General features: G+C 44.0%; 1 protein-coding gene across 1 annotated transcript in view; it reads right to left on the bottom strand.

The window, feature by feature from the left end:
- NUP160 (nucleoporin 160) overlaps positions 1 to 21,758 on the bottom strand; it is a 1,498,284-nt gene that overhangs the window by 139,619 nt on the left and 1,336,907 nt on the right. Inside the window, exon 33 of the mRNA XM_044082750.1 lies at positions 3,927 to 4,050. Within this exon, the coding sequence (XP_043938685.1) occupies positions 3,927 to 4,050 (124 nt within the window). The remainder of the gene's footprint in view (positions 1 to 3,926; positions 4,051 to 21,758) is intronic.

The raw sequence follows: 21,758 nt of genomic DNA, 5'->3' as shown, positions 1-21,758 counted from the left end.
CATGGTGTTCTCTGTCTTTATCAGTAGTTGTCCCGGATGAAGCAGGTCCTTGAAGGCTGTCAGGGTATTTTGAACAGCTAGCATCTCTTTTTGATTGATATGTAGATGCTTTTGGTTTGTGGACCAGGTGCCCTAAATGCCTATTCCTGCCATGTGTGCACCCCAGGCATAATCTGATGCATCCATCATTAGGCTCTGCCTGGCTGGGGGTAGTGAGAATGGCTGTCCCTTGTTTTGGTGACAAGCCATTGCCCACCATTGAAATTCCTGTTGCAGGCAGGGTATTAGAATAATCATTGTTTCCAGACTGTGGCAATGTTGTGTCCAGACACTTTTTAGGTACCATTGAATTTTCCTCATATGCAGTCTTACATATGGAATTAGTAAGATGCAGGATGCCATGAATCCCAAAGCCTGCAGAATTTTTCTTGCAGATAACTGGGCCTTTGTTGCCATTTCCTTGAAATAGGTAGTCAGTTGCTTTTGTTTGTCTGGGGTGAGATAAGCCATCTGGGCAGTTGTATTTAAGCTTGCACCCAGAAATATTATCTCTTGAGAGGGTACTAGTTTTGATTTCTTTTTGTTGACTGTGTACCCAAGGCATGTTAAAAGTCTCATCACAAAAGTCAGATGCTGTAGCAGAATGTCCTTGTTCTCTGCTTGTATGAGGCAGTCGTCCAAGTAAGGATATATTTGTATTCCTCTTTGTCTGCAGTAAGCAATTACTGGTGCCAGCCACTTTGTGAAGACCCTGGGTGCAGTAGATAAGCCAAAAGGCAGTGCAGAGAATTGGTAATGCTTTGAGCCAGCCTTGAATCTGAGGTATCTTCTGCATGATTGTCTGATTGGGACATGCAGGTATGCCTCTTTTACGTCTAAAGTCACGAGCCAAGCCTTACTGCCCAGCATGGGCAGAAGCTGCTGTAAGGTCAACATCTTGAATTTTGGTATATCCAGGAAAGTGTTTAGAATAGATAGGTCCAGTATTGGTCTCCATGCGTTGTCCTTTCTGGGTACCAAGAACAGTCGAGTAAAATCCTTGTCCCTGCTCTTGCTGTGGCACTTGTTGAATTGGTCTCATGTCCATGAGAGCTGCGACTTGTTTTTGAGCCTTTGCCCATTGATTTTTTGGCAGGTCTGGCCAGCCGTTTGCTCTTGGCAGGGTATGGAAATTAAACCTGTAGCCTTGTGACACTGTCTAGAACCCATTTGTCCTGGGTTATAATGTGCCTATTTTAAGAAAAAAGTGCTAGTTTTCCCCTAAGGGTGCTGCCAGAAGATAAGTGCTTGGTGCAGGCAGGGGGAAGTAATTTGGACTGTTTCTTGTATGGTTGCGATTTGTCTTCTCCACCTTTGGAGGTAGAGGCACTCCACTGCTTAGAGCTGCAGGAACCTTGTGGCTGTGATCTGCCTCTAGGGCATCTGGATCTGCCCCTTTGAGGTCTGTCTGAGACTGGAAAAGACAGATTCTTTGTAGGCCAGTGTCTGCTAAATCTAGGTGGTTGTACCTGTAAGAAATCCTTGACCGTTTGCATAGATTTAGCTTTGTCCTCAATTTTCTTTAACACCTCCTTTGCCTTAACACCAAACAAGGTATCATGTTGTAAAGGAGCATCTAATAATTTTGCTTTAACATGGTCAGGCAGATTTTGTTCCTTTAACCAAGCATGCCTCCTAATGACAGAACCCGTAACAGCGGCCTTACAGGAGGCCTCCAGAGAATCGAACCCACATTGCAAAGTATGCTTTCCAACTTGTTCAGCTGCATGCAATAAATCCTGCATTTCTTTGTTTTCTGCACATTCAGAATTTGCCATCATTTTCTGTTTAAGCAGTGTCATGATATATTGCTGATATTTGAGCATATGAAACTGGCAATTTAAAACTCTTATAGCCAAAGTAGCAGATGTGTAAATCTTTTTTCCCCATCTATCCAGAGCCCTAGAATCCCTGTTAGAGGGGGTAGGGTTTTCTGCAGTAGAAGTCTTGACCCCTTTCGGACCCTGTGAAATAGTTTCTGGGTCAGCAGAAGGGTTTTTGAAAAGGAATTTATGAGAGTCAGGGATCCTGTAGTATCTGTCTGGCTTAACAGGACTGGAGGTAAAGAGAGTCAGGAGTCAATGTCTAACACAGGTGGAATAGCTAGAGGCCTGTGTTAAGGTAGTAAAAGGAAGTCTCTGAGCCTTTTCTTGGATTCTGAAAAATCTTGGTTCTCCCAGTAGAAGTGTTCCCTCATGGTATGCAAGGTTTCCCCAAAAGAGTAGTCCTCAGGAGGAAAAGCTGAAGGAATTGACTCTTCAGCATCAGAATCCTCATGGGGGGGAAGAGAATATTCCTGATCAGAACAGGAATCGGAGGAAATGGAAACCTGATCCGAAGATTCGTTCTCTGTCTCTTGCCTAGGCCTCTTATCAGGAGGGGGATGGGAACCCCTGATCAAGGTAATTAAATCTTCGGCCATTTTGAGCATCTGTTTTTGGGCATGAAGGCCTGTCCTTGTGGCTGGTGATCTTGTTTCTTTGCCTTTAAAGGTGTTTTAGCCTTTGTTCTTGAAGTCGGTTTAATATATAATTGTTTGGGTCTGAATACTCCCTCAGAAGCCGATGCCTGCTTAGCGGCTCCAGACCCATCTGAGGGAATTATCTCCAAGGCTCCAATACCTTGAGTTTCCAGCGGCCTGGCCAACTCCACGTGGGAGGCGGTAGCGGCCTGCGACTCTAAAGTAGTGGGTGTCAGGGGCTGCAAAAGCATCTCACTGAGGACCGGTGAACCTGCGACTTGCTTAGGAGAAGCTTGGTCGTCGGTTTTGGGCCTCTGTTGCCTGTCTTTCTTTTTGTTTTTTTGTGAACTTCGGTAGTCGGATGGCTATCCGACGACATTGTAAAATTAAATCTTTGGCCAAAATAGCTTAATGCAAAATCGTACCGACGCTTAATAGTGCGTTGGTTAAATCTAGCACAAAACCAATAACTAGCAATGTCGTGGTCAGGACCTAGGCAAGGAATACAATAAAAATGAAAGTCCTTATGAGGTATTTGCTTCCCACAAGAAATACAATTATTAACTTTTTCTGACATTGGTCTGGAGCAAGGAAAAAGTTTCCCCAACGGGGTACTTAGGTTTTAATGAAGACTTCGGATCTGAAACTCGAATACGAAAATCTCAGGAGTCGGCCGACCGGCACTTGCAAACTGCTTCTGCTTCGGGCACCATGCAGCAAGAAAGACTAAATAAAATGGCGTTGGCTGCATCTTTTATATCCTTGACGACCCGACGTCAGGTAAGAGGCGACAGCAACTGACGCAGGACCCAATACTTTGGAATTCAGGCCGACTGAAGGCAACCTGCCAGCAGAATAACCCAAATGTAATGACTGCAACAGTGAAACACGAAGAACATTTGAAAGAAGATTAACATCAGATTACCCAACTACCATCATGGAACAAACAGGCAACTGGGTGTAGGTAGAGTAGACAATAGTTAAGGTCCTGTGAGGAAGACAAAAATGGGTAGTTATTCATATAGACACAGGGCCTAAACCAAGATCATGATCAAGACCATTAACGCAAACCATGTTAATGAATGTTTTTAAGAAGTAACTAGCTCGACCTAAGGAACACCATCTAATTCTTAGAAGTTTTCAAAGAATCCCTGCCTTTTTTTATACCTGTACACTTTTATCCTAATTTCTATCAAAGCCTTCAAGTACTCAACACATACAAACTCGGACAGAAAAATTAACAGACAGCCAATGAAAGCCACCAAAAATGTGTTCCTGTGCAATGCCACCTGGTAGTGGTAGAAGTTAAAGAGTAAAGGCTTGCTGAGTGTGGCCTCAGAAGGACAAAGTAAAAGCATTGTCTAACAATCCACACAGCCTGATAAATTCTAGATCCAAACTGACCAATATGCAAAGAAAAACTTACTTGTAAGCTAGTCCTTCAAAGACAGGTTTAAGTGGCAGTTTGAAAATCTGACATAGACCCAAAGCAGAGTCAAAACGTCCAGCCTGTACCAGAAGTGAAACCATTTCAGTAGCTGATGCAGTTCCTGTGAGGAATAAACACAGAAGTTAGAAAAGATAATGCATTACGCAAACAACTCAAAGCACTTTATTCAGACCACAATCAAATAATTAAATAAAGCACATTAAAAAATAACATTTGGAGAAAGTGCTCTCCTTCACGACAGAGCCTTAGACAAGTGATTTATCTAGCACTGTAAAATGAAATGATTTCTTGACTTCTGCCATGGACACTAGCCCTTTTTTCCAGTAGCATTTCTGTTTTCCTTGTGCAAAGACCATGCCAAATTTACTTTGGTATGCCATAAAGGTTTACAAACAGTGCTTGCTTATGTACTAAGACTCTCAACATTGTAGTTTTCCAGGAAAAAAAAAACTCTAGAGAGAAAAACAGATGCGTGAGTAATAACATTTTTACACAGATCCCTGCAATAAATGGAATACTTTAGTAAATCATTTTATATTTCTTCTCATGATTCTTAAAAATCTTGCAGTTCAGCTACTGGGGAACAAACATCCCTGTATGGCCCGAGGATGCATCTCCACTCAAAAAAAAAAAAAAAAAAAAAGCTATGTCTTACCGTAACATTCCACCTGTGTTGTCGATCTTCACTAATCCTTGACTGTGGGCTCAGTTCCGAGCCTTGGAACAGACTTGGCTGTTTATTTTGGCTCGTGCCTTCCAAACTTTCAAGCTAGGCTCTACCCATAATGCTCCTCTCTAAATTACCTCAGATCGAGTTTGTCTAAAATAGTGGTAGACAGACAGTGTACAGTTGTGTACACTTAGCATAAATGTAGATGTTCGAGTGTATTCACTGTTGCAGTCATTACATTTGGGTAATCTGCTGGCAGGTTGCCCTCAGTCGGCCTGATTAACAAAGTCTTGGGTCCTGCGTCGGTTGCTGTCCCTTCTTCCATGACGTCAGGTCGTCAGGAGTATAAAACATGCAACGGACGCCATTTTCATCAGTTTTTCTTGCCTCAGATGTCAGGTGCCCCCTCAAATGGGGAGCAAAATATATATATATATATATATATATATATATATATATATATATAAATATATATAAATATATATATATATATATATATATATATATATGCACATGTAATTTAGAACACAAAAAATATACCTCCAAATAAAAGCAAATACAACAAAAAGGATTTTGGGCAAAGTAACAGAAAGAAGAGGTATAAAAAGAGAAAAGTAGGGGGCTGGTGGGTGGGTAACAAGGACTGCAACAGTGAATACACTCGAACATCTACATTTATGGTAAGTGTACACAACTGTACTATGTTCTTCATGTTTCACTGTTGCAGTCATTACATTTGGGTAGAATCCCAAAGCTATAGTTGGGAGGATGGAATTATACAGCATTAGGAGCAGCCATAAGGCCCTGCAGGACAGCAGTGGCAAAGCCTGCTCTGGATTTAGAGAAGAGAGGTAAATGGTAATGCTTGGTGAATGTATGAACTGAGCTCCAGATAGCAGCTTCTAGAATGTCTCTGGTAGGAACCCCTCTGAGAAAGGCTGCAGAAGTAGATGCAGCCATGGTGGAATGGGGTCTGATCCCTCTGGGGACAGGTTTACCATGATGCATGTAGCAGAAACGAATACAATGGCTTATCCATTTTGAAATAGCCTTTCCCTCTGCTCCTGCAGCAAATGCCACCAGTAGTTGCTCAGATTTTCTTAGAGATTTTGTCCTGTTCAAGTAGAATCTTAGTTGTCTGTATACATCCAATGAATGCATAATCCACTCCCCCTTGTTCTGTGGATTTGGGAAAAAAGTTGGCAGATGAATGGTCTGATTAAGATCCACACTAGATACCACTTTAGGCATAAAGGATGGATTGGTCCTGAGTGCTACTCTGTCCGGGTAGAAAATAATAAAAGGCTCCATGGCCATGAGAGCCTGTAGTTCTGAAATCCTTCTAGCTGAAGTGACTGCTTAAAGAAATGCTGTCTTCCAAGAGAGAAATTTTATGTCTGCAGTAGCAGCTGGCTCAAAAGGAGGTAGGGTGAGCTTTTCCAACACAAAATTGAGGTCCCATGCAGGAGTTGGTGCTCTCCTGGGAGGTCTTAAATTTTTGGCCCCGCTGAGATACTGCTTTAGCAGGGGATGAGAAAAGAGGGTAGGCTCTGTGTTATAATGAGCTGAAATGGCAGTGGCATGGATTTTTATGGAAGAGAAAGATAGGCCCTTGTGAAGCATCTCAGTTAAATATTGCAGAATCTGAGGAATATTGGGCATTGCTGTGCTTATTCCTTGTGCCTGATTCCAGGCACAGAATCTTTTCCATTTATCAGCATAAGATTTTCTAGTACTAGGCCTTCTAGCCTCCAAAAAAACATCCATCACAGGTTTTCTGAGAGATGTAACTGGTGAAATTAGTTGATTAGCCATGCTGCAAGATTAAGAGTTGGGAGATGAGTGTGTAGAATTTGATAGTTCTGCTGAGACAGTAGATAAGGTGTCTGAGGCAGATACCACGGAGGAAGGCGTGACATATTGCTTAGGAGCGGGTACCAGTGTTGGCGAGGCCAGTCTGGAGCAATCAATCATTTTTGGTTTTTCCTGTCTGACTTTTAGTAATAGCTTGGGAGAGCAAATGCAGAGGTGATGGGTTCTTGTGCAGAATTTGTCCAACTAATAGTTTTAGGGTGAGGCAAAAAGATCATGTCTGGGCTCCCCCATTTGCGTGTCAACATGCTGAAGATTTGTGGATCCAGTTTCCATTCGTGTTGGTCCATAAGATTTCTGCTTAGTTCGTCTACCAGAGTATTTTGCTTTCCTGGCAGGAATTGAGCTTGTAGATGTATTTGGTAAGTCAAGGCTGTGTTCCACAACGCCATGGCTAGTCTGCAAAGGGGGTAGGAATGGGTACCCCGCTGCTTGTTTATGTACCACATGACTGTGGTGTTGTCCGCCTTTATCTGTAGTTGTCCTGGATGAAGAAAGTCCTTGAAAGCTGTCAGAGCATTCTGTACAGCTAGCATCTCTTTCTGGTTGATATGCAGGTGCATTTGATTCGCCCTGAATGCATCTCCCTGCCAGATGCGCCCCCCCAAGCATAGTCTGATGCGTCTGTAGTTATGGTTTGAGTGGCAGGGGGTGGAATAAATGACAGTCCCTTGTTTTGGTGACAGGCCTCTGCCTACCATAGGAACTCTTGCTGCAGGCAAGGAATGATAGGAATCATTGTTTTCCAGGCTATGACAATGTTGACTCCATAAGCTTTTTAGGTACCATTGAAGTTTCCTCATATGCAGTCTTGCATATGGAATTAGAAGAATGCAAGAAGCCATGAACCCCAAGGCCTGCAGAATTTGTCTTGCAGATAACCGGGTTTTTGTGGCCACTTGTCTGAAGTCATCCATCAATTGGATTTGTATTTCTGGTGTAAGGCAAATCATCTGGGCAGTTGTATTCAAGCTTGCACCCAGGAATGTAATTATTTGAGAGAGTACCAGTTGTGATTTCTTTTCGTTTATGGTATACCCTAGACAAGTTAGAAGCCTTTTTACAAATGCCAGACGCTGTAAAAGAGTGTCCTTGTTTTCTGCCTGAATTAGACAATCGTCCAGATAAGGATAAATTTGAATGTTTCTTTGTCTGCAAAATGCAATTACTGGTGCCAGGCACTTTGTGAAGACCCTGGGCGCAGTAGATAAGACAAAGGGCAGTGCAGAGAACTGGTAATGCAAATAGCCTGCTTTGAAGCGGAGGTATCTTCTGCAAGATTCCCTGATTGGGATATGCAGGTAAGCCTCTTAAGTCTAGAGTTACCAACCAGGCATCCTTGCCTAGCATAGGCAGTAACTATTGTACAGTCAGCATCTTGAATTTTGGAATGTCCAGGAATGTATTTAGAATGGATAAGTCCAGAATTGGACACCATGATTTGTCTTTTCTGGGTACCAGGAAAAGTCTTGAATAAAAACCTTGTCCCTTTTCCTTTTCTGGTACTGGTTGAATAGCCCCCATATTCATGAGGGACATAACGTGTTTCTGGGCCTCTGCCCACTGATTTGGAAGCAGATCTGGCCATCCGTTTGGAATTGGCAATGTGTGGAAATGAAATCTGTGTCCCTGGGATACTATATTTAAAACCCACTTGTCCTGGGTAATTAGATGCCAATTTTGTGGATGAAGTGTTAGTTTTCCCCCCAAAGGGGCTGCCAGAAGATAAGTGCTTGTAAATGTCAGAGGTAAGTCATTGAGACTGTTAACTCTAGGGTGGTGTCTTACTACTTCCAGATTTGGAGGTGGAGGCACCCGATTGTTTTGTTCTGTAAGTCCCTTGTGACTGAAACCTGGAGCCTTTGGAGTGTCTGGGTTTGACCTGAGAGGCTCTGGTGGGTACTGGAAAGGACCATTTCTTAGTAAGCCACTGCCTACTGAACCTGGGTGGCTGCACTTGTAGGAAATCTTTTACAGTTTGCATAGATTTAGCTTTGTCTTCCATTTTTTCAAAACAACTTCTGCCTTATTACCAAATAGACTGTCCTGTTGTAAAGGAGCATCCAACAATTTTGCTTTAACATGATCAGGCAGATTTTGCCCCTTGAGCCAAGCATGCCTTCTGATCACAGATCCAGTTACAGTGGCCCTGCAAGAGGCCTCCAAGGAATCAAAACCACATTGCAAAGTATGCTTTCCAACTTGTTCAGCTGAATGCAATAAATCCTGTAACTCTATTTTCCACACAGTCAGAAAACAATATCATTTTCTGTTTAAGTAAGCCCATGACATGCTGCTGATATTTAAGCATATGAAATTGACAGTTTAAAGCCCTGCTTGCCAAGGTTGTTGACGTGTAAACCTTCTTAACCCATCTATCCAGCGCCCTGGAGTCTCTATCAGAAGGGGTCGTATTTTTAGCGGTAGAAGCCTTAACACCCTTGGGGCCCTGAGAAATTGTTTCATTGTCTGCAGTAGGGTTTTTAAAAAGGAATTTGTGGGAGTCAGGAACCCTGTAATATCTGTCTGGCTTACTAGGAGTCGGAGACAGGGAATCAGGAGCCATGCTGGATTCTGAGAAAACATAATCAACAATGTCTGGAACAGGAGGTATAGCCAAACGCCTATGCTGAGGAAGGAGGAGGAAATCCCTAAGCCTCTTTTTGGATTCTGAAAAATCCTGACTCACCCAGTGAAAATGTTCCCTTAAGGTATGCAAAGTTTCTCCAAAAGAAAAATCCTCAGGAGGAGAAGCAGAAGGGATGGATTCTTCTGCATCAGAGTCATCATAAGGTAGAATAGATAATTCCTGATCAGAAGAAGAATCAGAAGAAATGGAAACCTGATCTGAAGATTCATAATCAGTGCCTTGCCTAGGCCTCTTAGCAGGAGGGGGTTGGGAGCCCCTGATCAAGGTAATTAAATCCTCAGCCATTTTGATCATTTGTTTTTTAGGCATAGGGGCCTGTGCACGTGGCTCAAGCGTCGGTTTTTTAGACATAGAAGTTGATTTTGAAGATGGCGTCGGTTTAGTATACAAATCTTTAGGCCTGAAAACACCCTCAGAAGCCGGTGCCTGCTCAGCGGCTCCAAACCCATCTAAGGTAGAGACATCCACGGGTTCAATACTTAAAGCGTCTCGTGGCATACCAGACTCCGAATGGGTCTCAGCAGAGGCCTGCAAATCAAAAATAGCGGGTATCAGGGGCTGCGAAAGCGCCTCACTGAGTACTGGCCTCGACAGTCTGTCTCTGTCTTTTTCTTTGCGTTTTTGTGAATTCCGGTAGTCGGATTGCTAACTGACGACATTTCTGGATAGTTAAATCTTGAGCCAAAATATTTAGATGCAAAAATATACCGACACTTAATAGTGAGTTGGTTAAATTTAGCACAAAACCGACAGGAAGGCACGTTGTGGTCAGGGCCTAGGCAAGGAATACAGTACAAACGAAAATCCTGAGGTATTTACTTCCCACAAGTAATACAATTATTAACTTTTACTGACATTGCTAAGGAGCAAGAAAAAGTTTCCCCAATGGAGTACTTAGCTTTAGGTTGAAGAATTTGGTTCTGAAACTCGAAAACGAAAATTTCAGCAGTCGGCCGACCAGCACTTGCAAACTGCTTCTGCTTCAGGCACTGCACGGCAAGAAAGACTGATGAAAATGGCGTCGGCTGCATGTTTTATACCCCTGACGACCTGACGTCATGGAAGAAGTGACAGCAACCGACGCAGGACCCAAGACTTTGTTAATCAGGCTGACTGTGGGCAACCTGCCAGCAGATTACCCAAATGTAATGACTGCAACAGTGAAACACGAAGAACATCAAGAAAAGACTAGACCTGTGTCTCTATTATGAAGCCAGTTTAGGGAGTATTCGATCCACTAAGAGTCTCAGGCCAGGGGAATGTGGTGGGGGGGATATTAAGGATTAGTGAAGATCAACAACACAGATGGAATGTTATGGTAAGACATAACTTCTTTATCTGATGTTGTCAATCTTCACATAATCCTTGACTGAGGGACAGAGTCCCTAGCTACCTGAATCTTGGGAGGTCTCACGGAAGGATATTCCTAAACACCATCGAACTGAAAGATGCACATCCCCTAAAGACCTGGTCCAATTTGTAAAGAGTGATAAAGGTATGAGGAGAAGACCATGTGGCTGCTGCACAAATGTCATCCAAAGAAGCTCTAGCATGAAACACTGCAAAAGCTGCCACAGCTCTAGTTGAGTGGGCATTCACTGGGCATGGAAGGTAAAACCCCTTTGAATAATAGATGAGAGTTATACAATCTCTGAGCCATTTAGCTAAGGTAACCTTGGTAACTGGTTTACCGAAGGAAAGTGAGTAAAGGCAACAAATAATTGGTCAGATTTCCTGAAATCCTTTGTTCTGTGAAGATAAAACAATTGCCTACGAACATCTAATAAATGTAGACAATACTCTCCTTTACTGGAGAAATTAGGAAAAAAAGACCGGTAGCTGCAATGTTTGATTGATACTGGATTCTGAAACTACCTCTGGTAAGAAGGAAGGATTAGTCCTGAGGGAGACCCTGTCTTTAAGAAATGTTATGTAGGGAGGTTTGCAGGACAAGGCTTGAATTTCAGATACTCTTCTTGCAGAAGTGATAGCTACTAAAAATAAAGTTTTCCAAGTCAGAAACTTTAAGTCACATGTATCTGATGGCTCAAAAGGGGAAAGAGTAAGAGATTGTAGAACTGGGGGAAAATCCTCATGGAGCAATGGGCTCTTTAAAAGGAGGTCTTAACATTAGGATTCCCTTTAAAAAGGCTTTACAAAGTTTGTGACATAAGGGAAGAACCACTGAAACCAATATGGAAATTAGAATTGCGGCTAGATGGACCCTAATGGTAGAGGCTGAAAAACCAGTTTGATAAAGATTAGCTAAGAAATCCAATACTTCATGCACAAGGGACTGTATAAGGGTCTAGACATTAAGAGAGCCCATCTAGCAAATTTTTCCCATTTATTCTGGTACAGTTTCCTAATAGGTTTGTGATGGGCCACAATGATTTGATGGATGGGAGAGGAAAGGGAAGAATGCCTGGCAATCACGGGAACTGGAGAAGCCACGCAGGCAGCTTGAGATGTTGGAGATTCGGATGAACCATTCCTTCTAGATGAGACAATAGATCTGGAGCTGGGTCCAAAATCCAAAGTTTCCAAAGTAGGTGAGGCCAAATGAAGGGATACCAAACTTGTCAAGGCCAGAGCGGGTCAATGAGGACTACTGTGTTCTCCGACCTCTTGGCTTTCTTTAGAAACCGACATATTAAGGGAGTTGGGGGAAAAGCGTACAGGAGACCAGGCGGCCAATCGTGGAGAAGAGTGTCGCTCGGTGACTTCCCTGAAGGGGGGATCAGGGCAAAGTAACTGCTGCACTTGTAGTTCAGAGGGGACACAAAGAGATCACAGCAAGGTTGGCCCCAGAGACAGATCATCTTTTCTGTCACTATAGGACTGAGAGACCACTCTCATGAGTCATCAAAACAGTTCTGCTTAGATTGTCCAATATCAAGTTGGAGCTCCCTGGAATATGCATTGCCATGAGAAAGGTTGGAAGAAATCGCCCATTGCCAAACTCTGAGGGCTTCTCGACAAAGTGGGTAAGATCTGGTTCCTCCTTGTTTGCTGATGTACCAGACTACCAACATGTTGTTTGTTTGGATTGCCACTGTTCCTAGCGGAATGGCATCCTGAAATGCCTGCAATGCTAAGAGCACCGTCTTCCACTCTAGAACACTAATGTGCAAATTGGCTTCCAGTGGGGACCAAAGTGCCTTGGACTGTCTTTCCCAGATAATGCACCCCCCCCCCCCCCCCCCACAATTTGGGAAGCATCCTTGGTCACTGTGGTTTACGGCTGTGGAAGAATTAAAGGATTGTCCAAAAGTATCTGGTTGAAATGGAGCCACCACAACATGTCTTGTTTGCAGCAACTGGTGATCAAAATGTGATGTGACATCGGCTGTTTAGCTAAGGACCATTGGAAGGCCAGAAGCCACTGAAGAATTTGCATGCAATATATGGCTAAGGGAATTAGAGTAATAGAGGCTGCCATTGAGCCTAGCGCCTGCAGGATTACTCTGGCTGGAACACTTCTGTCCTGAATAATATGGTTTACTTGTGATCTGATCTTCTGGAGGCTTTCCACTGGGAGTGAACCAAGTCCTGTAACTGTATGTAACAAAGCTCCAATAAATTCCAGTTGCTGTGTAGGTTGCAGATTTGCCTTTTCGTAATTTATTGAAATGCCTAAAGAGGTGCAAAGATGCAATGTGCAATCTCTTGCCCGTTCTAATTGACGCCTGGTGGTAGCAGTAAGGAGCCAGTCATCGAAATAAGGAAAAACTTGAAATCCTTCCAGTCTGAGATGAGCTGTGACCACTGCCATGCATTTGGTAAACACCCTTGGGGCTGTGGTGAGACCAAAGGGCAGTGTGCACCATGAAATGGAAATTACTGGCTCCCTGCCAGAAGCGCAGGAATCTCTTGGAGAGTTTGCCCATTTTTATATGGTAATACACATCCTGAAAATCTACAGAGCACATCCGATCCCCTTTCAAAGAATGGAAGTTTTGACTATACAGAAACCATCTGGAATTTGGTTTGTTGAACTGCCTTGTTGAACTGGCTGAGATCCAAAATGGGTCTCCAGTCCCCTGTCTTTTTGGGCACTAAAAAAAATCTTGAGTAAAACATGGATCTTCTTTGGTCTGGTGGGATTTTTGGATGACTTTTTTCGAGCAGTTTTTGAATTTCTATGACTGCTGCTTCCCTCTGACTGGGTAGAATGTCCGGGAATCTTTTTTTGTGTTTTTGGATTTGAGGAAAGGGGAATAATGTAACCTCTGGAAATAATTCCCTGTACTCATTTGCCCAATGTTATCTACAGCCAGGAAGATTGGTGTAGGGGATAATTGTCCCTCAACTGCCTCCACAGGAAGGCCATTGGGCCTCCAATCAGGAGTGCTGGTAGGAGCTACCAGAGAAGGTATTTCTGGACCCCTGGTTTTGCGGGCCACCTCTGCCTTTAGGAAGGCATCTTCCATTGCTACTTCCCCATCTGCCTTGGGGAAAGTTTTTACCACGCGAGTCCTGGAAATGCCCTTGGGACTTTTTGATCCATAGTCTGCCACTTCTCTGGTTCCTGTAGAAGGGCCGTTGAGGAGTGGAGAAGTGTATGCCCACGGCAGGAGGGGTCCTTCCCATCTTTCTCACATCTAGCCAGTGTGCCTTTTACCTTGGGTCCAAACAGGGATGATCCATCAAATGGAGCGTTGACGAAAGAAGATTTAAATGACTCCGCAAAGTCATACAAGCGCATCTAGGTATGTTTCCTAATGGCTATGCCTGAACCCACTGCTCTCGTCTCTTTGGCTGTGTGGGCAATTAGCCTCATGGACAAGTTAGAGATTGCTTTGAAGGTGGCAAGCTGAGAGGTAACTGTGTCGTACCCCTTCAGCTACTGCTCCTGTGGAGAGTATCTGACAGCTCTTGGATCATATCTCTCTGTAGCCTGGTAAAGTGTGCCATGTAGTTCAAAGACCTGAGAGCAACGGTCGATGAAGTACAAATGCGCTTCCCAAATCTATCCATAGTCCTGGACTCCTTGTTAAGATGGATAGTATGATTTTCCTCAGCAAGTTCCCTCTTTGTGACTGCCACTATCACCATGGCATCTACGAGAATACCCATAGCCCAATGCTGTTCTTCCTTGGGGGCAGAAAGGATCCAGTCAGGCTTCTTTGGGATCAGTTCGATGGAGTCAGGGATCTTCCATACCCGCTGCGCAATCAATTTAATGAGCTCGTCAGTGGGCGGAGAGATCCAAGAGGTACAGTGTTGAGCATGAAACGCCTCCAGGTATACTGACTCCTCCGAGGAAGGCTGGAGGGAGGACCAGCCACGCATCTGCTCAGAATTCCCAGGGTGTCCCTAAAGAAATCATCAAGGGGTGACCTTGGAGAACCTTCCCCCTCATCAAAATCGGTATCCTCTGTCAAGGACTCATCCGGGGAGTCTAAGTGCTTCCTCTTGCACTTTTTCTTCACAGTTGCTTCCTTGCGGAGATGCTCCAGGGAAGTATCCAAACAGGAAAACACTAAGGTGGGTCTTTCCTGAGGCCTTTGTGCCCTCTGTCTCAGGGAGGAGACTGACTGTAGTTCTGGTCGATGGGATGCAGGAGTTTGGATGGCAAGGACTTCCACACTGGACAAGGCCTTCTCCATGATCCAGAAGGGCTGCCCCCCTATAGAGGGATGGGAGCCTGCAACTGAAACAACTCCTTCAGAATAGTGATTCCACCCCGCACTGAAGAGGCGGCCCCCGAAGCAGAAGCGTGGTCTTAGCCAATGAAAGCCAAAGCACTGAGGGGCATGGAGGGCTCAGAAAAAAGTAGTCAAACCCTGCCCCTTGAAACCGGCAACAAAGTCTCAACCCTGGGAGACCTCCAGTTCCAAAAGACCTCAGGAGCTCAAGGCAATTCTCAGTTCTGGAGAAGAGGCTCTTACTGGAACAAAGACAGTCGGAGCCGGGTAGTCAGTGCCAGGGGCTCCAATGATTCAACTGGAGTTGGAGGAAGATGAGATGGTGTTGAGGTAGGACAGGTCCCAGTGTTGACATGGCTGAGAACCGAAGAAAGTAATTCCTTCACCTCCAAGAGCTGGTCCACCAGCCTCATGATGTCCGATTCCGAGAGACTCTTAATGGACTGAACAGACGAAGTAGGAGGAGACCTAGGTGTTCAGGGTTCCATGAAAGGGCTAGGTGGTCGGTCCTTAAATGAATCGACCAAGGGCGAGTACCTTGTTCTTGGAACTGGAATCAAAGCAATTTGCTCTGGTACTAACAAAACTTCTTGTGCAGAAGCAGTAGTGGTCTTGTCTGAGGAAGTAGATGGTGCACAGTCTGTCTTGCCTATCAGTGCTGAGGGAATTGACGACACCGTAGGCTGTTTAGATACCTTTTGGGTGGTTTCAAGGAAGTGCTTGGAACAGAATGTGAGAGTTTCTTCTATTTAGAAGAGGAGGAGGATGAACTGTCTTCGGTCCTAGACCCAGCCTCTTCAAAGTCCCCTTTTTGTAAGCCTTTCAAAATTAACTTGTTTCTCCACTCAGTTAAAGTTCTGGCGGAGAAACCATGACATATAGAGCAGTTTTCTTGCAGGTGCACAACTTCTGAACAATATACACAGCAGACTGCCCATCTGAATTGGACATCTTTCTGTCACACTTCTGGCACCTCAAAGCCAGAAATGCCCTTAGAAGGTTTAACTGATGAATCAGATTTATCAGCCATACTGGAAAAGAAGGTTTAAAGCTAATAAAGACCACACTTTCACAGACATGGAAAAGGGGACAGCAAAGGTTTTTTTTTTTTTGGAAAAAGAAAAGAGAAAGGGGTACCATCTATGGTATCCAAAAATACCTAAATAGGTAAAAAGAAAGTACTGGCAAAGGTACGTAGAGAAATCTACTTAACGGTAGAGGAAAAGCGAGTGAAAGATCATACATGCGCGCACAGAAAGAAAGGGAGAGGAGTGGGTAGAAAGAGCAAAATATTCAAGAAGATAACTATACTAAGACAAATTTAAAGAAAAAAACTTACTTTAAAGAACTGCCAAAGCTCGAGAGAGGTTGGACGCGTTTGACACACAAAGCGACAAAAGAGATCTGAGATCATTTAGAAAGGAGCATTATGGGTGCAGCCTAGCCTGAGAGTTTGGAAGGCACGAGCTGAAGTAAATGGCCGAGTCAGTTCTGAGGTTCAGAAGAGAGCTCACAGTCAAGGATTATGCGAAGACTGGCAACATCAGATCAACATATTGCTCACAGAATCTGTTCACCTGTTTGGTGGATGCCCTTGGTAGGTCAGCTAATGGCTTCATCCTCTTTTCCATTCCATGTATGCAGTTTTTTCCTTCTCTCCAAAGTTCCTGTACTCCAGGGCATGGACATCTTATGCAGGTGCATGCTGAGAGTTCACTCACCACGCCAAAAAAGCCTAGACAACAGTTCATGAGCTTGCCATGTCCCCAACCCAATCAATCACCAAGCATACTGCATGCAAACAAACAATTTGATGACTACTCATTCTATGTGAAATCCAGTATATTCTTGTGCAATGTACAAGAAAACTCCTACAGACGGCTGGATGGAAGGACCATCTGAGCACACAGGGAGTACTGGAGGATATCTAGGACCCACTAAGGATGGTCTTTTTTTTAAATATGCATCTGCTGGCCCAAGCAGGCCTGTTGTGTGGGTTGGCATGCCAGGAGAGGAATTCTCAGTCCTGATGATTCAAAGCACTGGGTTAAACAGATAATCACTCCCTAGAGACAGAACTGTAGAGAAGTGGCTGTCAGGGTGAAAATCTTGGGTTATGTGCCTTTCTTGTGAAATGCAACGCTATCCTCCACTTATGAGGCTGGCCTAGACAAGTGGAAGGACGAGGGGAACATACATGTGGTAGTGCTCCAGGCTTATGCCTTAGCCTGCGATGGACACCCCACCCACCAGCCGCCAAATGAAATGCTCCTAACTGCTGCCACAGTTTTCATTGCGAAGCCCTTCTCTGACTAGCCAAACTGAAACCATGGCACTTAGGAGAAATGTTAACAATGCACTACTACCAACACACTACAGGCCATGCTAGTGCTGGCAATTAGAAAACTAAACAGAAACAGACATTCATTGTACTGATTATCAGTCATAAGAATGAAGGACTAAATTGACAAGGCTAGAGAGCTGAACTGTGCATTAGGGAAAAAAACAAAATGGCATACTTTGGAAATGGGCACAGTAATGTAAGCTACAGCGTTATGTCATGACATGCATTAACAAGGCCACAGAGAGATCAGATTTTACAAAAACAGCCAATGACTAGCGAAGTAACACCAGTCCAACTTAGGATTCTTCTCCAAGGATTTTCAATGTCACATCAATAAACATATTAAGAACATTATTCTGTTATAGCTAACAATGGGGACCTTACTGGATCAATGGCTGTGTTTAATCAGAAACGTTACATCCACTGGGGGGAGGGGGGCAAGAGAGGCAAGACTCAAGGGTGGGTGGATGGGGAAGAAACAAGACAGCTAGAAGACCAAAGATCAAAAGGTGGAGCATAAGTACCACCAAAGACGATTGACCGTTACAGCCACAGTCAAAGCATTATTGCTGGTGAAGATATGACTTCTTGAAGGAATCACTAGAAACAGAGATGCCTATATAAATGGAGTGACCTATGCCCACAGCTTTTGCTGACAGCTGCTAAGACAGCTAATAGAAAAGGTAATCAAGTTGGCAAACCTCAAGAAGAGGGTATGTTTGAATATCATGGCTTCCCTAACTGAAGTACAGATGATCAACTGCTGTGCATGCCCCTTAACTTCTGTATATGACTTTAAACATTAGCTTGCAATGTATGTCCAGGGTGTAAAGGACTCCAGAAAAAGATGAATGGATCGTTTTAGGTACAGTTCAGAAACCACTTTAGGGAGCAAATACAAGCTGATTTTAAGAGAAAAAAATCCTTGTAGCTACAAAGAAAGCTCTAACTACAGGTCAAGTGATTTGACCTCAGTTAGAGACTCAACGTTAACGAAACCGCAAGGAGAGGATTGCTATGTCAATTCTGATGGGGATAGGGAGGCACAGCCACCAAAGTACTGCCACAATTCCTTGCAGGAGAAGCAATGATGGAAAAAAATGTGCAACCTGGAGTGGGCATTAAGCTGACTGAACCACCACATGGTGATTCACTTTCAAACCAGGTATGCAGACTCGTGACTAACCCAAAGAAAAAGCACTGTGGGTTTTTGGGGTCATGTGGATCACACATCTCCCCCAACCTAAAGGCAGGGAATAGGCTATTAAATACCATCACTGCTGAGATACCAGCGAATGCATAAAGCACCCTCAAGGCTGTTTGAACGCATCCTCTCAGGAAAGCTACTGGCCTGAAAATTTCCTAGGTAATGGAATGAATGGGCTAAGTATGGAAGGGTAGGGGGCTTGATGGTCAGCAGGTGTATGGGAAGAACTATATGGAAAAAAATAAAACAGAGACATGCAAACTACATACTTTTTACTATATTAAATTATCTAATGATTTACAGGGGCTAAATGATTGGCTTTTTCCTCTCCACCAGTCATATTTTTTTTTTCTCTGAAGCTCCTTTGTTTAGCGTACACAGTCTCATTTTGTTACAGAATACAATCCCTCTCTTACACACAGACACACTACATGACCACACCCTAGCCCATAAGCCCAACAATTTGCCCTCAGACTGATAGAGTACCCTTTCTGCACAACAAAAACAATGAAGATTCGATACCTACACTTCTAGCAAGCAAATGTATAGCTGGCCAATTTACAGGGTACTTCAACAGGCAAGACTAGTTGGACGAGTTGTCTACAAAGGGTAAGATGGCAAGCAGGCATCACATTTAAGGAGGGTCCCCTTGTGCATCAATTAATGTGCTGAGAAAAAAAGAAGTTAAGTCTTACAATAACGTTCCATCTGTGTTGTTGATCTTCTTTCATTCATTACTGATGGGTTATTGGTTCCATCCTCAAAATCGTGCCTACCAAATATCAAGCTCTCGTCAGCCAAAAACTCTCGAGCCAAGGTCCTACCCAGAATGCTCTGCTCCCTGTTACCTCAGATCGAGTTTGCAAGTTGATCAATAGAAGTAGAGGCTACTTCTGGTCATAACAGACTTGCAATAAAGAAGTATATGACATCAACCAGGAACCAAGGAGGGGGATAGAGGGTGGGAAGTAATAAATGAACGAAGAACAACACAGATGGAATGTTATGGTAAGACAACTTCTTTATCTGATGTTGTTAATCTTCGTTCATTCCTTACTGATGGCACAGAGTCCCCCCAGCAACCTGTATCCCTGGGTGGCCCTCATGGAAGGATATTACTGAGCACCATGAAGCCAAAAAAGCACTACCTCTGGAGGCCAAGTCCAACTTGTAATGAAGAATAAAGGTATGAGGTTTGGCCCAAGTCACAAATATCATTGAGGGAAGCCTTCGCATGGAAAACTGCTGAAGTTGCCATAGACCTTGTAGAATGTGCTTTCACTCTGTGAGGCAAAGTGATGTCGTTTTTGTTGTAGATAAAGCTAATACAATTTCTCAATCATGAAGCCAATGTAACTTTTGAGACAGGATGACCTCGTCTAGGTCCAGAAAAGGCCAGAAGCAGTTAGTCTGATTTACGGGTAGATTTTGTTCTGTCCAGAAAAAATCATATTTGCTTATGAACATCCAAGGAGAGCAGCCAATACTCTCCCTTGTTAGAGTGTTTAGGAAAGAACACTGGAAGGACAATAGTTTGGTTGACAGACCGTTCTGACACTACTTTTGGTAAAAATAATTAGTTCTCAGTGATACCCTATCCTTATGGAAGATACGATAGGGAGGTTTGATGCATAAAGCTTGAAGTTCTGACAAGCGTCTGGCCAATGTGATTGCAATAAGAGACAAAGTTTTCCGAGAGAGATATTTTACATCACATGAAGATGCAGGTTCAAAGAGGGGAGCTGTTAGAGCTTGCAGAACCAATGCCAAATCCCAAGGCTGTACTGGTTCTCTAAAAGGAGGTTTTAAGTGGATAACCCCATTCAAGAAAGTTTTATAGAGTATGTGACATAAGCGAAGAATCCTAAAAACCAATGTGGAAATTTGAAATGGCAGCTAAATGCGCGCATAGTAGTGGCAGACACCCCAGAGTGGAAAAGATGTGATAAGTAATCCAAAACCACCGAAACTGGGGCTAACAAGGGGTCTAATTGTTTATTCACTGCCCATAAAGAAAACCTTTTCCATTTATTGAGATAGATTAGTCTGGTGGACGATTTATGAGATGCAATAAAAATATTGCGCACAGGGGATGAGAGGTTTTCTTGCCTGCAATCACTGGAAGTGGAGAAACCAAGCTTTCAGTTTCATGGTTGTTAGATTGGGGTGAATCAGACCCTGCGGATGGGAGATCAACGTTGGGGATGGATTGAGGATCCACGGTTGATCTAGCAGGTGAGGCCAGAGGAAGGGGAACCAGACTTGTTGAGGCCAATATGGAGCAATGAGGATCACTTTGCTTTTCAACTGTTGTGCTTTCTTCAGAAATTGGGAGATGAGGGGAAGAGGAGGATAAGCATAAAGTAGACCCGAGGGCCAAGCGTGGACTAGAGCGTCTCTCGGTGACTGTCCCCGAGGGGGTATCAGGGCAAAATAGTTGCATTACTTGTAGTTGGTTGGGGAGGCGAATAGGTTGCAGCAAGGCTGGCCCCAGAGGTTGAAGAGTCTTGCTGCTATCACAGGGTTGAAGGATCACTCGTGAGGTTGTAGAATGCACCTGCTCAATTTGTCCGCTATCATGTTGGAGCTCCCGGGAATGTAAGTTGCAGTTAGAAAGCGGTTGGAAGCTATCACCCATTGCCATATTATCAAAGCCTCTTGGCATAATGGTTAAGACCAGGTGCCCCCTTGCTTGTTGATGTACCACACCACTAACATGTTGTCCGATTGGATCGCAATAGTCCCTGACGGAAGGATGGAATGAAATGCTTGCAACACTAGTAGCACCGTCCTCAGTTCCAGGACATTGATATGCAAAAGGCCCTCTGTCTTGGACAGAGTTTCCCTGACATAGCCCCACCCCTCATCAGGGAGGCGTTTGTGGTCACTGTGGCTTTTGGTTGATGGGGGCTGAAGGGGCGAGACCATTGTTGGGGATTTCGAGACATCCACCAGAGTAAATCTTGCTTGCATGTCTGAGTTACACTCATCTGAAAAGACAAAGGATGTTGTAGAGAGTACCAACTGAGTGAGAAGTAACCACTGAAGGAGCCTCAAGTGGAATCTGGCTAGAGGAACAATGGTGATCGAAGCTGCCATTGACCCCAAGAGCTGGAGTATAGACCAAGCGGGGGATTTGTGGTGACAGCGCAGTGGTTGAACCTGTTGCCTTATTGTTTGAAGCCTGTGGTCCAGAAGAGATGCTGTGCAATTTCTCGTGTCCAATAGTACCCCTATGTATGCCAAAGCCTGAGCTGTGGTCGTGTTAGACTTCTTTCAGTTTATAGTGATTCCCAGGCTTTGTGCTGTGAGGAGAGTATAGTGCAGGGTTTTTTCCAGTAGACGCTTGGTGGGGGCGGTGAGGAGCCAGTCGTCTAGATATGGAAACACCTGGAATCCTTGAAGTCACAAGTG

The sequence above is a fragment of the Protopterus annectens genome, chromosome 9.part0 (genome assembly GCF_019279795.1).
Source record: "Protopterus annectens isolate FY-2018-M chromosome 9.part0, PAN1.0, whole genome shotgun sequence".
In the NCBI taxonomy this organism is placed as follows: Eukaryota; Metazoa; Chordata; order Ceratodontiformes; family Protopteridae; genus Protopterus; species Protopterus annectens.
Note: the sequence above shows the minus strand (reverse complement) of the source record. Positions and strands in the feature narration are given on the sequence as shown.